Genomic DNA, 17,176 nt, shown 5'->3' with positions numbered 1-17,176 from the left:
ATACTTCTCATGGGGAAATTAACTTTCTTCCACAGGCAAGTCTGTCCTGATTTAAAAAAAATAATCCAGAAAAAAAAATGTGCAAAATTCCACAGCAAGCAGACATCAGTAATGTCTGTGCTATCTGACAGTATGAACTTTATGCATCTCTTTTACTATGATAGTGAGTACAAAATATCTATTTACCATGAAGGTCCCTAGATGGCACATATTCTACTTCCAACGTACTCATTTCTTCTTAAGGAAACAGAAATGTGACAAGAGACCCAAGATAGCTAACTGAGAGGATCTGTTGTTAAGATACTACAGGAGTCTGATCCTCAGCTGCTGTAAATCAGCATAAATCCATGTGGGCCAATAGATTGGAGTAGAATGTCTTTCATAAAAGAGTTAAATGCCACCTTTGATGCACACGTGCATAGCTTCTGTTAATGTCAGTTGAACAGCAGCTGTACAATTACATCTAAGGGCAAAACCTAGATGCAAGAGTTCTTTTTAGGGATGCTGGAGGCATTGCCACAGTTATTCATGGAAACAGCATGTCGGTGAGAAGTGAGAATACTGACAAAGGACATACTTCAGTGGACTCAACCATATCTGATTCCAATACCAACCTGTTAGATGCTCACCCTGGTTACACCTGGCATAAGGTCCCAAATATAACTGAAACTACTGGAGATAACAGGAGAAGCCACCTCAGCATGTAAAGTGGATTGAAACGCAAATGTAGCCTTTGTTATAAGGGAGGAGGAGAAGGTGTCTCTGGCCACTCTGGGTATAACTTGAAAAAACAATAGATGTCCCACTAGGACACACTAAAATGCACATCTGTTTGTGCACCTACATTTTTGCAAGCAACTACTACAATTGTGCATACAAATCATCACCTGAACTAATGTATATTGCAATTTGCTGAAGTCAGTTTCCAAACACAGTTACATGAACTGTGCATGCAAATATAAATATGCAAATATGCATGACCTCTGGAACTGTAGTTATAAAAAGTGTAGCCTTTTATATTTGTCAGTTAAAGGATGGAAGAATCTCATTAACAAAATGAACATTTCCCAGTACTCTTAATAAAATGAAACCTGTGTGGTAACGCTCAGGAAAACGAGAGGGACTGGAAAATTGAAGTCACCTAAGAGGTACAATAAGCACATTTTACAATTTTTTTTTTACAGTTAAAACAATATGTAGAGACATATGGGAAAAACTGGAATCGCTGCAGGTGAATATGGAGATATTTGGGCTAATAAGCACTTAAGAACAAAAAATGAAAATCCTGAACATTTCATAAACTACAATGACTTGATGAATCCTCAGCTTAACAGTTAAGAAGGATTTATAAGGAGTAAGATTAATTAAAAGGAGTTTTTCTTATTTGTTGGTTCTAATTTTTGCCCTGTAAAGAGAGTCAACCCACTTGTTGACTTGAGTGTCCTTTGCTGAGAAAACCAGGACTCTAATGCTGATGACTAAGTAAGTGGAACTTTAATCAGACCTTGGCTTGGTTTATACCTAAATCTTAGATCAACCTAGCTACCACATTCAGAACTGTGAAAAATTCACACACAACCCCTCTCCAGAGAGATGCAGTTAGCCAACATAAGCCCAAGTGTAAACACTGCCAGGTCAATGGAAGAATTCCTCCATGGGGGAGGCTCCTACCTTTGGTCTGGCAGTTTTCTAGGTCTAGAGGCCTATCCTTCTGTACTTATTTAAAATATAAATCCCATTTATAGAGAACTTGTTACTTTAAATTAATTCTTAATATTGAAAGACTTTAAAAAAAAACCCTGATTGGCTAAGAATTGTGCACACAGTTAGTCTGTGCTAGAACACACTTAATACTAACTCATTATTCTCCTTCAAAACCATCCTTAAAACTGTCCTTTGCTGTGAGGCCTACAAAATCTTGATCACAGCTAGGCTGCTGGTGTGCTGAGACCATAGACCAGGGGTAGGCAACCTATGGCACGCGTGCCAAAGGCGGCACACGAGCTGATTTTCAGTGGCACTCACACTGCCTGGCCACCGGTCTGGGGGGGCTCTGCATTTTAATTTAATTTTAAATGAAGCTTCTTAAACATTTTAAAAACCTTATTTACTTTACATACAACAATAGTTTAGTTATATATTATAGACTTATAGAAAGAGACCTTCTAAAAACGTTAAAATGTATTACTGACACGCAAAACCTGAAATTAGAGTGAATAAATGAAGACTCAGCACACTACTTCTGAAAGGTTGCCAACCCCTGCCATAGACTATCATGTTAACCAATATTGTTTCATTGTTTTCTTGTACTTCCCTGTCTCTCTATATTTATCGGTTTCCTCTTGTCTTATACTTGGATTGTAAGCTCTCTGGGGCAGGAATGTTTTTTTTTGTTCTGTGTTTTGTTTTTTGTTGACTGGGACTCGTAGTGCTACAATAATAGATCTAATTCAAAATAATAATAAAATAATAATAACAGCAACAACATCCTATTCTCCAACACACCTGTTTGTATCATCCACCAGCTATGGCTTATCTTTTAGATTGTAAGCTCTTTCAGGCAGGGACTATGATTCACTACAAACATACAGTGCCTAGCAAAATGGGACTTGGGTGTTGGACAGACCTCGACTACTAGAATATACAAATAATAAAACTAGAAGTGCTTTGCTGAAAAATATAAAATAGTATCCGCTTCTAGCTCTCACTAATGTAGTCACATTTATGGTGTATAAATACGAAAACCATGATTAGAATTTTGTTTTGAGGCCCTTTACATTTCCAGAAATGTATATAATAGCTACCATACCTGGTATAACAATAGCAATACAATTATTTAAACAAATAACAAGAGACGAAAGCACCTTTCTGACATTGCTTTAACCTATTATTGGAAAAAAATTATAAAAAGCTAACAGAGTTGAAAACCGGAATAAAAAAAACCCCTCAATGTACTGCATTAAGATATATATAGTATACCAAACTTAAAAGGATTTAACTGACATGGCATCATTTCACATATTAAAGAACTAGCCTTTAATCATGTGTAATAGTGTAGATGCAGGATTCTACCAATCTTTTTAGACTTGAGTGTTTGTTTACATGAAAGCAAATGCCATATGTCTTGCAGGAATATACAGTAGCTATTTTTGCCTCCAGAAGAGTCATGGACAATCAGCCTTTTAAACCTATTTCCAAGTTTAATCTTTATCTTTTTTCTGATCTTGTACACCAAGTCTACTAAGGAGTGAAATTCTAAATAAAAGTAGTGTAATGTATTATTGCCACGGTCGAATATTCTTTTTTAGAATTCTGAACACTGAAAACTGATTTCATTACAGATACATGATAAATGTATCTTGTCTGTTCTTTAATGATAATTAAAGCTTATTGATCTGTCAACCACCCCTGAGTGATCTTCTGGGGAGACAGCATGAGAAGATAAAGTTAATTTTTTCATGCAAAGTAGTATAATTGTACATTACATTGAAACAAGACTGTTTTGATTTTATTTCCTGGAGTGGATTCAAAGAACGATAATATTAAAAACTGGCATTAAATATCTAAGGGAAAAATGTATATGCAGTCGAGCGTTTTGACATTCTAAAGGAACCACCATCTAGAATTATACAGCCTGTAAAATGCTGCCGTAATCCGAAATCTCCATTCACTCCCTCTAATAGTAAAGGTGTCAAGCTCACTTATCACAGGTGTAAATGGCTGCACCATATGGAAGGCAGTAGACAATCAGGCCCATCGAAACTAGAGATGGAAAAGACTTATTACAGCATCTAATTCATCCCACTACAGGATTTAAAAAAAAAAATAAGTTTCATCACAAACAGGGTTTTCACCACTTTCCCTTTGGAACTCATTCGAAAATAAGTTGTCTAAAGCAGATAAATCCATAAAGATGGCCTAGAGGGTGATATAAAAGTATAAAGAAGTGTTGATAAATTATATAACGATAGTTCAGAGATATCCAACAGCAAACACTGAGAAAGGAGGGGGAGAAGTTATTTTGCTCTAGAAACCAGGTAGATGCAACATTGTCTGTGCTCGTTCACAAAAATATATGAGTTAATAAACAAGACAGTGCACTTTAGAAAAGGTAAGTTTGTGTAATCCTGGTATTTATATTGGTAAATTCTGAATGTAGGATTCAAAGTCAGATAAAGTACTACGATTGAAGAAAAATATATATAAATATAATTGGCTTAAGCTTTTAAAAAATAAGTGGCTGAAATCATCCTTGTAAGGATGAGATTTTCTTAAACATGTAAGTGACATAGGAGCACAAGCGCAATTTTAAGTCTATAGGACTTGTGCTCCTATAAGTCTATAGGACTTATGAACTTTTGGAAATCCCACTCCTGATTCCCTCTTAAAAGTAGTCTGATTTTCAACAATGCTGAGCACCCAATAGCTCCCTTTGCCTTCCATTTCATACTAGAAAGGCCTCTTTTCTCTGAAGAAAAGTCTGATACACCCTAATTACATTATCCTTCTAAATTACATCCCTAAAATAATCACTACAGTCACAAGTTAATCTCAAAAGATTTAGAGGTTCAAATGAGTTTGGAGAAGAATCTCAAGTTCTAGAACTCTAGCTGATCCTTATTTTAAAAATCTGAACTTTATTTGTTCACAAAACTGGATCACATGAATAGGCTTCATGAAATTTCTGGCACTTCCTGCTTCCACTCAGGATGAAACTATTGTGAGAGTACCCTCCCTTATAATATTGTGACTCTTCTGGCAAATGAAATTCAATGTTGATAAATGCAAAGTAATGCACATTGGAAAACATAACCCCAACTATACATATAAAAAGATGAGGTCTAAATTAGCTGTTACCACGCAAGAAAGAGATCTTGGAATCACTGTGAGTAGTTCTCTGAAAATATCCACTCACTGAGCAGCGGCAGTCAAAGAAGCTAGCAGAATGTTGGGAAACATTAAGAAAGGGATAGATAATAAGACAGAAAATATCATATTGTCTCTATATAAATCCATGGTATGCCCACATCTTGAATACTGCGTGCAGATCTGGTTGCCCCATCTCAAAAAAAGATATACTGGAATTGGAAAAGGTACAGAAAAGGGCAACAAAAATGATTAGGGGTATGGAACAGCTGCCATATGAGGACTTTTCAGCTAGGAAAAGAGATGGCTAAGGGGGGATATGATAGAGGTCTATAAAATGATGACTGGTGTGGAGAAAGTAAATAAGGAAGTGTTATTTACTCCTACTCATAACATAAGAACTAGGGGTCACCAAATGAAATTAACAGGCAGCAGGTTCAAAAGAAACAAAAAGATGTATTTCTTCACACAACGCACAGTCAACCTGTGGAACTCTTTGCCAGAGGATGTTGTGAAGGCCAAGACTATAACAGGATTAAAAAAAGAACAAGATACATTCATGGACAATAGGTCCATCAATGACTATTAGCCTGGGTGGGCCGGAATGCCAAACCATACTCTGAAGTGTCTCTAGCCATTGTTTGCCAGATGCGGGAAATGGGCGGCGGGGGCTGGATCACTTGATGATTATCTGTTCTGTTCATTCCCTCTGAAGCATCTGGCATTGGCCACTGTCAGAAGACACGATACTAGGCTAGATAGTCAATTGGTTTGACCCAGTATGGCTGTTCTTATGTTCTTCTCATCCTGGTCAGAATCAGGAAAGGCAAAGGATGTGTGGAAAACTCCCCCAGTTTCCCCCAAAAGAGAGTTCAGGGTTGTTTCAAGGTTTATATTGAGCAAAGATTCAGTTTGGTTCTACTGTTGTGAAATTGACCTGGCCATTCCTAGTTATCAGGTACCAAATAGATGTCCCTGACCACGCCACTCTCCTGATCAAAGGAGAATTACTGACATTCATACCAAGAAAATTAGAGTGATACACTAAGTCCTGTTTTACTGTGATAAAATACAAGAAATGATAATTTCAGACTTTTCATTTGTTTGGCAAAAATTCATTAAAAAGAAAAAGGAATCCTAACAGCATTTATTAATCAATTTTCTCTTCATTTAGAAGCATACTGTTTAGACAAATTGGGGGATTTCACTTCTATTTATTTACTAAATGTGTGGAAATTATTATGGACAAAAACAATCTGATAGGGAAAGGAATGCACTGTACACAATTACAATAACATTCATCCCCATTAAATTGTGATTCTATTCTAAGAAAAAAGAAATAAAGAAAAACAAAGGAAAATATATGACAAAGATTTAATCACAGATTTCAGAGATTCTCACTTTATCTCTTTAAGAGTTACAGTTCTCTGAGCTATGCGCTATGATTGCAGGAAACTACACTACTCGAAAAAAATAAACGCTGTTCTTGCAGAAATTAAAATATTAATATAACACTCATTTCATAAGTGATGCACTCATATTTGTCTATACTTATTAAAAGCTTCTGCTTGTTACAAAACAAACTTTGGTAATTAGGTATACTAAAGCTTTAGAATTTGTACATTTATAATGCTACAATAAATCAGAACAGTTTGCTTTATATAGGTGCATTTTTATCTGTATCTGAAGATCTAAAAGCGCTCTGCATAGAGCTCAGTGAGAAACTAAGTATTACTATACCCCTTTTATACACAGATAAACTGAGGAAGGGAAAAGTTAAGGTGACTTAACTAAACTCATGCAGCAAATCAATGGCCGACACAGGAATAAAACTTAAGGGTACTGTCTCACAGTCTTCAGTTCTAACCACTAGACTACACTTTTTAACAACTGATCGGGGAAAGCAACAAAGAGTCCTGTGGCACCTTAAAGACTAACAGATGTATTGGAGCATAAGCTTTCGTGGGTGAATACCCACTTCGGCATGCGTCTGACGAAGTGGGTATTCACCCACGAAAGCTTATGCTCCAATACATCTGTTAGTCTTTAAGGTGCCACAGGACTCTTTTTGTTGCTTTTTACAGATCCAGACTAACACAGCTACACCTCTGATACTTGATCAGGGGAAAATAATGCTATGCAAAAATCTTGATGTAATGCTTTCCCTTCTAGCCACTTGCCCAAGCAAAAACAGTGTGAAGTGAGGGTACATTATACCCACTTGTATCTCACTCCCAATTCAAGCACTGAAACTTTCAAATTTATACCACTTGAACAACATCACGGAGAGAAAAACAGCTAAACATAAATACCTACATAAACATGTTACTCTCAGCTATTAATTATTATGGAGAAAAATCTCAAATTATATTTACTAAACGAAAACAGTATTAAACAATCTTTCTGAAGAAGGCCTCCACTAAACTTAGATTTTAACACTTTGTGGTCATAGTCAGCAGCAACTCTAGAGAAATAACTCGATGGTCCTCTTATGATATTCCAAAAAGTCTCCCTGTCAAATACATAATAGCTATGATGAATCTGAACATGTGCTGTGCTAGCAATACAATGCACAGCTGGATTAATTTAGGCATCTACTTCATCTTGTTCCACAGCAGGGTATACATTATCCTGATAGTAATGCAAACCTTCAGGATCACTGTAACTTTATTGCTGCACTTCAGTTTACTTGTATTAGTTCAATTCACTGATATTGGCCCTCACCATAATATTGCTTTATTCATTTTTATTGTTCTATATATTTTTGAATTGTACAGCAGGGTTGTTTTTTTTTTAAAAAAATCCCATACCAGTACGTGGCATCCCATTCTACTGAGTCACAAATATAAGGCTACCTATTTTTAATTTACTGTTAGGGTAAAATACATTAGGTACTCAGGTGATCTGGTTAGATGAAGCTATGTATTTTATTATTATAACTTAGTAGATCATTAGAATAATGCTTCACTATTCTGATATGAACAACAAAACACCTAGAAACTCTTAATCTAAATCAAACTCAACAAATCTTTCATTTTATTCCCCCCAAATGCCACATTAACAAATAAAACACTAACATTTACAACTATTAATGCACTTAATTATGCTGCTAAAGTTTTCCATTGGTTATTCTGGAAGATCTTGGAAGACATGTCTGGATAAACATTGCAAAAAAACATTATTTCTTTTCTTAGCAGCGATTGAGAAACACAGGCCAGGTGCCATATTACATTATTTAGAGCTGTACCAACTACTAAGGCAAAGTAGGATGTGAAAGATTTTATTTTGATGATGCTTTGCCCAGATCAAAAAGGAGATCCATATATAGGGAAAGAAAAGATGGAGTAATGAAACAAAATTTAAAAAAAAACCTAAATCAAAGTAACAAATTAAACATAAAATGTCCTAGAAAACCCACCATGTTACACTTTACCAGATGATATAAGCATGGAATAAATTTGATACAAATGTCTAAAATAAAGATAAAATTAGTCAATCTTTAAATTAGTATATGATTTTTGTAAACAAAACAAGCAAATGAGTTGCTTGTGAGTAAATGATTAGTAGCCACTTAATAACTAAGAAAACTTTTAAGTATGGTAACTTGAACTGAAACAGTTCTAGAAAGAGACAGCCATTTTGGGTGTGGTACCTGCAAAGTCAACAGGTGCTTTCTTTAAAATATTTAGAAAAACCTCTTCTGAACAAAATTATGTTTCCTTCTTGGGAAAAAACCACAAATGTCCAGAAAAAATAAGTCCATATGAGCTATAAAAAGATGAGACATGTTTGACACCATCTGATCTTCAGCAACAGGATGCTAAATTCTGAGCCATTCAGGTATGTGTGTGAAAAAATGATCAAATAACTCTGAGGGAAATCAGTTCTTATAAAGTAGACGATAATTCCGCATTTAACTACTCATTGTCACAGCTTCGTGCAATGATTGGCTGACATCTATGCTCCATCCGACAGCAGCAGATTGGTATTCTCTGCACACGTCTTCTCAATTCCTGTCATCTATGTTTGCTGTCCTTTACAAATACACACAATGCATTATTTACTCAACTATAAACCTTTCAAAAACGTTCACAAGCAGTACTAACCGTGTACAAATGCACCAGCATTTAGGAAAAATTCAATATTAGGCATATACAAGTGACTAATCTATTTACAATCAGCTCACAATGACCCTTTTTAATGATGTAAAAGATTGTCAACAACATGTTCTTCAATCAACAACCTTACATTTTTTTGTTTGCTTTTCTTTTTCTCAACTAAGAAGCCATTTATTATTGCATATGTGTGCCTTTTGTTTTCATTAAGGTAACTTTCTGTTAAGCATGGTAGTTAAATAACTGCAGTGTGAACTGCAAGTGTGACTGAGAACAGACCAAAGCAGCCTGATGGGTTAGTAATCCACAGAAATATTTTTCTTCATGAACAGCAATTTAGCAAAAAGAATATTATCATCACTATACAAACTAAAGCTCCCAGAACACCACCAAGGACAAAAACGTGCTTGTTTAAAAGAGCATGAGATGTTATTCACTTCCATTTATTAAATGATTCAACATTGCGGTATGCCTGCAACTAATTTGTATGATCAACACAGTGTGAGGCAGGAACAAAAGCAGATGAGCTTTCTGAGATATATTGATGTAAAAGCACAAATGAGTATACATTTAAAAAACCTTCTCCTGTAATTTATAACCTTCACATACTGATCATTCCTTGATGGAACTTTCATCTGACAAGATTGACTTAAATGTCATTTACGATTGGGCCTCTCTCTAGATATTAGGCTGAGATGACCACCAGGCTTATTCACTTATTAGCAGTTAAATAATTTACTTTTCTTTAAGGTTGTATTGTATAAAACATCATGAGAAATGAAACCTCAGTTACAGGCAAGCAAGGATGGTTTATGTACATATAAGAGGAATACATCTGTGTATATATAGATATATATTTATAGATATACTTGCTAAGTCATATACTCACCATTAGCACTGCAAAGTTACTGAAGTGTGTACTCTGAATGGTGGTAATATTGCCTGCAGAGCTAATTATGTGGCACCCTTCTCCACACCAGCCTCCATGTCCATCTAGAAGGTCAAAATCCCAAAAGGCTGCAATGGGGTCTATACCCCTTGCAAAGTGTCTCAAACCTATAATAAGAGGGGTAGTGAGGTTTCCGAAACTGCATCCATCTGCAAAAGCAACAAACTGAATCAGAGAAATAGAGTGGAAAAACCTTTACTGCTGAATGCTGTATATTCACAGATTCAAAAATGTACCAAACTATGGAAAACCAAGCAATAGCCACATATTCCTGTCTGTATTAATTAAAACAAATACAGAAAAGTTTACTACAGTTTAAATTAATCTGAATGACTATTTCAGCCTGTTGAGGTGTCCAATTGATCTGATCATCATTAATAAAGCTAGATTTGTTGTGTAAGTCTTAAATTAAGACACGTTATACTATTTACTCATGTAACTGAAAAAAGAGCAGTCTCTTAGTATGATTAATAGCTAAGGCAGTTTTGCACTTTTAAAGTTACATTAAAATGTTGTTTTAAAAGCAAATGGAAATGTGAATACTATTCAGAATAAAATAAAACTATTAAAATTGCCTGGGTGACTAATTAACGTAATTAGTCACAGTTCTGTAAGATTAATCACATTGAGACAAAAGCCTCTAGCAACACCTATTTTAGGTCCTTCATATCAAAAAGTATGCTGGTGAATATTAAGATACATGCAACAGGGCATTAACACCCCCGCATCTTAATATTTATCTGAATCCAGAGTGATGGTACTGCAATTTTCCTTGTATAGATTAAAACAAGGTTCTTTTCTATTTCACCTTGGTTTAAGCTTCTGTCACAACAACATAACTAAATTGTAAAACCTAATTTGCATTCTGTTCCTACAATAATTACACTTCTCTTATGGACAAATTAATTTGAATAAAATCCTACAGATATGAATAAATCCAAACACTTCTATTAAAGAAACAGACAGACCCCAGCCTCTCAACATACTGTACACTCTGCTGCTCCATTCTCTACATAATCAAGTATACAGTAGCTTTCAGATTAAAAGAAATAATGAATAACACTCCTCACCTATTTTAGCAAAGACAGCTGGTGTGGTAACCGTCCTACGTTTACCGTCATCTGCAAGATTTGATGAGTTTCCCGTGCTAGGAAAGAGTTTTCCATTCCGAAAGACAATAAACTGTAGCTTGCAAGTGGAGTTATCAACAGATTGCAAGGCTGAAGACTGAGAGAAGACAGACTGTGGCAAATGAACTGAAGCTACTGCTACAGCATTCTGTACAATGAGAGGAAAAAAGAAAAATTTAAAATGCAAATCACAACAGGGTTGCTTTCAGTATGTTTTAAACTCCTGTACAAGAAATGTACACTGCCTCCCTTTTCCAACAGACTAGAAGCAACCAAACAAGCAGGAGCAGTAACCATGGGAATAGGATTGGTACAGCGCATATTAAAAGGAAAAACGTTTTGATTGAATGTGTGAGCCTATATGGTCAAGCTCCCTGCTGCAGAGGTGCAAATGGTTCTTACCATGCCTGCTAGAGGGTCCATCAACACTGCAGATCTGATTTAAAGAGACAACCTCTACCAGGTTTTCTCCTCCACTTAAAACAGAATCAGACAATTTACATGAAAATTTTTCTCTGAAAGGGTACTTAAAGAGTACTGGTATAATTTTATTAATACAAAAATTACATCAGTGGAGAATTCTAAAAAATGCAGTGTAGTAAATATATTTTATGGGTAGTATTTCATTCTTGCTTCACATAAAGAAAATTATTCATCCAACTCCGTGTTTTAGTAAATCTCGCATTATAAATATATCAAAGTACAAATGTAACAGAAGAAAGCAATGTTAGTATGAGGTGAATACAAAGACTGTCAGATCACGATAATGGCTTTGACTTGTGAATGTGTTATACACCATTATGCGAGTAGAGACTTCACTTACAAAATGAATATAAACACACCAAAATGAATGTTATGCTGATTTTTCTCATCATTCATTCCTCTTCCTCCTGCACAAGAGGCAACCTTATCAGTAAGCACTGAGATACGTACAAGAAAAAACAAAAGGGGAGCAGAGGGTAAATAAACAGGACAAGAGATTGGCCTGAGTCTATTTATCTGAAAAGTCTATTTATTTAAAAACAAACAAATTGAAAAATGTTCTGAGTAATTTACATTCCCCCAAAGGCAAAGTACAGCTTCTGTGCACACAATTTGCATAGATTATCACACAATTTACTTCTAGCACATGTGCAGTACCTCTTCGAAAATTAAAAAAGAATCATCTTCCCAATCATACAGACAAACATGACATTAATATATTTATATGTGCTGGGAAGGAGTCATGTGTGATAGATAATACATAATGCTACTCAGGTGAGTGAGCTGAAAGGCTACAATCATGTAACAGAGGGTTCTTGTGACATCATAGTATGAGAGCAAAGATTGAGCGGCCTGTGATGTCATCACAAGTTTTAGACGCATGGGTATAGGCTTATTCACAATTCTCCTCTGTTGCAGTGCACATTCTGGAAGCGTATCAAGATTTTAACATGACAAAAGTGCTTAAAAATTACATAAAAGTCCTTCTGGACTGGATGGCATTTTCTTATCTGGAAGATGCCATTTGTTAGATAAAGACATTTTGGAAAAACAGAACAAAAAACAACAGGAGAAAATCTTGTAGATATTTTTAATCTCACCATTAGATTTTAAAACAGCTGAGGAAGAAGCCATTGTTAGAATGCTGGAATTGTGACATTAGCAGTAACTCAGTCAATCATTATGCACTCAACTTCCGATAATTTTTATATTGCAGTCCCATTGATTATAACGCTGTAAAATTTCTCACTGGTTATTCCCTCATGCTTTTAAAAAAAGTCATATTTCACTGTTATGATATCATACAGTAGCTGTGAAAATATGAACCTCTGATGACATCACCTTAGTCACAAAACTGTTTTCAACAACTAGAAGTAAGGATTTTTCTAGGTCCATTCATCAAATTTCAGCAAGTACCTATTGAGGACTTCTCTAGGGTTGCATATGAGCGTAAGCGAGGTTATAATTTATTTATATTGTTCTTTTATTATTATTACTGTGTGCTGGAAGCAAGAAAAGCACTAAATTACACAAATTATTTAGTATATAAAAAGGAGAAAGCTAGCAGCTCTTGAATAAGATTATGATAATGAGACTGACTCCTAAAAGCATTGGGATAAATAATGATGTACCATAGCTTGACAAAAGCAGCCGTGAATAAGCTGGATGAACACAAGGGGTTTTATAGAGTATTTACTGAGATAGAAAACTATTAAGCCAGTGTGATTCTCAAGCTCTTCCATACTGTGACTCCATGTTACAGAGGGGGAAAAAAGTTATGAATCCCCCTTTCCCAACAAGGTGTAAAGGAAAGTGGTAATAATGCCCTTGAGCTTGCTCAGAATCCCCATATTGAGAACCCATGATCTAAGCCAATCAGACTTGGAATGCTGTCCATGTATTGCAAATGATTTGTGGAAATACCTACACTTGGAGTGGATATACAGGGCATGTGGTGGTGGGGGGGTTGTTTGGTTTTTTTTTATTCCCTGACTGGAGATGTGTAAATCTAAAGAGCAAATACTCATGATTATGCATTCAAAATTTGCTTTCCATGGATACTCTGCAATGATAGATTAAAACTGGCTGTTTCAGCACACATTCCTGCCAATAAACTCATCTGCTAGAATATTCATGGAACACACACACACATTGCAAGTGCCTACACATTCACATTGCTGTTTCAAAATAGGAACAAATATTTGTGAACAATTTTTCCATCTTAGCCAAGTGAGAACAATTTTTCAACAGCATTACCCATCTGGGGAAGGTGTACTGTACACTAGAACTCTCTCTCTTCTGTAAAAGAGGAGCCAGCAGAGTCTCGTGGATAAAGCACTGGCCTAGTTGGAAAACTTGGCCTCTATCCTTGGCTCTGACGTTAACTTTCCGTGTAAGAGCAGGTAAGTTATGTCACCTCTCTCCCTCAGTCTCCCTACTTGCAAAATGCAATAATGAGAGCATTTTGAGAGCTACATGGGGTGACCAGATGTCCCGATTTTATAGGGACAGTCCCGATTTTTGGTTCTTTTTCTTATATAGGCTCCTATTACCCCCCATCCCCTGTCATGATTTTTCACATTTGCTGTCTGGTCACCCTAGAGCTACAGCTAAAAAGCATTATAGAAAAACAGTTTTATTATTATTGATAATACTAATATTACATCTGGGGAGACTTATGACTGAATGAATCAAGTGCCAATTGCTGTACTACATGTAAAAATTATTGTTATGGTTTAAATGAAGACATTTCCCCTGTTACAAATTTTATTTAATTACTATAGTATGAAACTGCATATGTGTGGCACTTTACAAAATTCAACTAACAGTATTTATTATGAGGAGGAGCTCCACCGTTATGACAGCAATTATAACACTGCCCTAAAAATGCCATCTGGTGTCTAGCAAGGGAACTGCAGCTTCACAATGGTGTGCAGATTCAGCAATGACACCAGGCATTTGCTCAGGGAAAGGCAGGAAAAGCTGCCAGCTTGTGCAGTTTATTTAACCATTAGGATTTACACACTCGGTGGGCTTTTGCAAAATAACCATGTAGGTAATCCAGTCATGACAGCAGGGTTGTTTGCATTCCATTTCTCACGACTGTATTCAGACTAGACACACCCTTCAAAAGGGGAAATACTAGAGCGATTGGAAACACTGATTGGTTGAAATCAAAATGTTCTGTGGGAATGTGTCAACTTCAATGAAATTCTGATGGAACCCTGCCTGCCAGGAATGTTACAAAACCCACCTGGTTTCTTGCCAGCTCACCTGCCTAGCTCTTCAGCAGACCACCAGAGGAGCTGAGAGCCTGCAAGCCCTGGCTCATGCCTTTTCAAAATCCAGGGCTCCTAGAGTTCCTGGCTCTTGCACAGCCTTCCAGGTGGACTGTCCTGGAGCCAAGGCTCCCAGCCTCCTCCTCAGCCTAGAAGCCCTGTGAGCCCCAGCTCCCTGAGCTGCTTGGCTCCTTCATTGACATGCTGCAACATTTAGGTAAGGATGAAACAAAATGCCATTTTGACTTTTTCTAAAGAAAATTTCAGAATTCCCATTTTGTGGAAAATTTTGACATTTCAATTTTTGTTTTATTTAAGAATTTTATTTTGGAAATTCCCACAGAATAAGAATTCCAGTTACCAGCCAACTCCAGAAAACTCTAAAAAGGGACATAAGAATCCGAGAGAACAATACTGAATTTAACAAGTTTGACTGCAGTGTTGTTGTAGCCGTCTTGGTCCCAGGTCTGTTGGTGAAAGAGCCAAGGTTTTGAACTACACAGAGTTCTTCTTCAGAGATCACCCACCTTGCCTATCAAAAAGTTTAAAATTTCTCATACCTCAAAATATTGAGCGCTGCTGACTCTTGACATTTTTAGTAGCTCATGCATGTGTGACTCTTATTAAAAATGTTTAAGGGAAAAAGTGAAAGATTTAAAGTGAATTTCTTCCCCCAGGCAATTTTATTCTGGCCTGGAGCACACTTCCTCATAATTGATGCTAGCATTCACAAGGAGTTTTTCAGTGTTTAGAGAACACATTGCTTAAGGTGCCTTTGTGATATAGTAACCCTCTTCCTGGTTGCCCTCTACTTTCATGACCTTTACTTCTTTAAAGAGGCCTGCTCCTGTCTTCAGCATTCCTCGCTGATTGTCCTGCTCTAGCTAAATGGAATTGGAACGTTGTAAGGAGACTAAACACTAATTATCAGAGGTTTGTTATTAACATATTTTCCTGCTTGCCCTGTGCTGGAGTGACATCCATTGGATGATCAGGTATACAAATCCTTCTTCTAGTGCTGTCCTTACTGTTACCATTACTATATTGTGCTGCAAGAATATGAGGGTCTTGTTCCATTGTAGCTAGAGTGCTCCATAAGCTGTAGTGAGTCATGACACAACAGAAGCCCTTCCCTCCGGTTGCATACATCTTGTAAGGAGTGCAATGAACGAGGCCAGGACTGTCGCACACTATTTTTCAAATATTACAATATAATATCATAAAAATTTTTTTGCAACCTTGGTAATTGCAGCTTGTATGGTGAGGAGTGATTGAGGCAGAACCCTGCAAGAGCCATTGTCTTCTTCATTATGCATTTTGTATCTAAATGGATGTCATGGAGCCCTGTTTATGCTGTAAACACAGAGTAGTACACAGTACTACAAGAAGACAAACACATATCTGAGGATGTATTTTATGATATTATATTACACTATTTGAGAAACAGCATGTGCTCATATAGTTAGAAATTGTGTGACAGTTAATTCAAACACACAAAAGGAAAGATATAAGGCTGCCCATGAAACCTTAACTTTTGCATTTCCTGATTAAGTGCTTCAACTTTGCTTGATTTAAATTATTCTTCAATTAATTGGAAATCCACCACATCCCTAGATGAGAGTTAATTTCCCTAACTTAAAAATTTGCACCTGAATATGAGGTCAGAAGAAAACAATCTCTGGCAAAAATGAAACAAATGTAGCCACCTCAATCCCACAATCTGAAAGAGAAGCTGGCAAAGAAATAGAGAAAGTAGGTGCAGTGCTTCCAAACATTAAAAAATTTGATGACTGTCTAATGGATTGGGATGCATTAAGGATATAATACATCATACTGATACAGATCTGAGTGTGCCGCCAGAAATACATGCACCACATAAAGTTGCATTAGCAGTAAGAGAGCAAGTAAAAACTGAACTTGGCTGGATGGTAATATCAGGTGTTACTGAACAAATACAGACACCAACTGACTGAGCTAGTTGCATGGTCCCCACAATAAAATCAAACAGAAGATTTATAAACAAATAGAGAATATCCAAAAGATGAAAACAAGGACCTAAAACGAGACTTCTGCTCCACTAAAATTGCTGAGGAGGTCCTATCAAGACTTCAAAATAAAAGAGTATTTTCAGTTTGGGATGCATGCCAAGGGTTTAGGCAGACTGATTTGATACAAAAAGTGCAAAACTCTGCACTTTCAATTCCCCGTGTCGGCAGATATTTGTTGAAACAACTTCCCTTTGGGATTGTCTCAGCACATGAGACAGACTGAGGTATCACATCTCTGATCCTTTTGGTTCTAGAGTGGGCAGAAGTAAATGTTGAGTTGGTGATTTGGGGCAAAAATAATTAGGAA

The 17,176-nt window shown here is 36.3% G+C and overlaps 1 protein-coding gene across 2 annotated transcripts in view; it reads right to left on the bottom strand.

Moving 5' to 3' along the window:
- Window positions 1-17,176, bottom strand: part of ADGRA1 (adhesion G protein-coupled receptor A1) — a 466,576-nt gene that overhangs the window by 66,100 nt on the left and 383,300 nt on the right. For both annotated transcript variants that reach the window (XM_026651172.2, XM_026651174.2), the window contains 2 exons: window positions 11,001-11,208; window positions 9,871-10,079 (listed from right to left, as the gene is read on the bottom strand). In XM_026651172.2, coding sequence (XP_026506957.1) covers window positions 9,871-10,079; window positions 11,001-11,208 — 417 coding nt within the window. The remainder of the gene's footprint in view (window positions 1-9,870; window positions 10,080-11,000; window positions 11,209-17,176) is intronic.

The sequence above is a fragment of the Terrapene carolina genome, unplaced genomic scaffold, assembly GCF_002925995.2.
Source record: "Terrapene carolina triunguis isolate 2854851 unplaced genomic scaffold, T_m_triunguis-2.0 Scaffold95, whole genome shotgun sequence".
NCBI lineage: Eukaryota > Metazoa > Chordata > Testudines > Emydidae > Terrapene > Terrapene triunguis.
The sequence above is the reverse complement of the archived record's forward strand: the minus strand, read 5'-3'. Positions and strand labels throughout refer to the sequence as shown.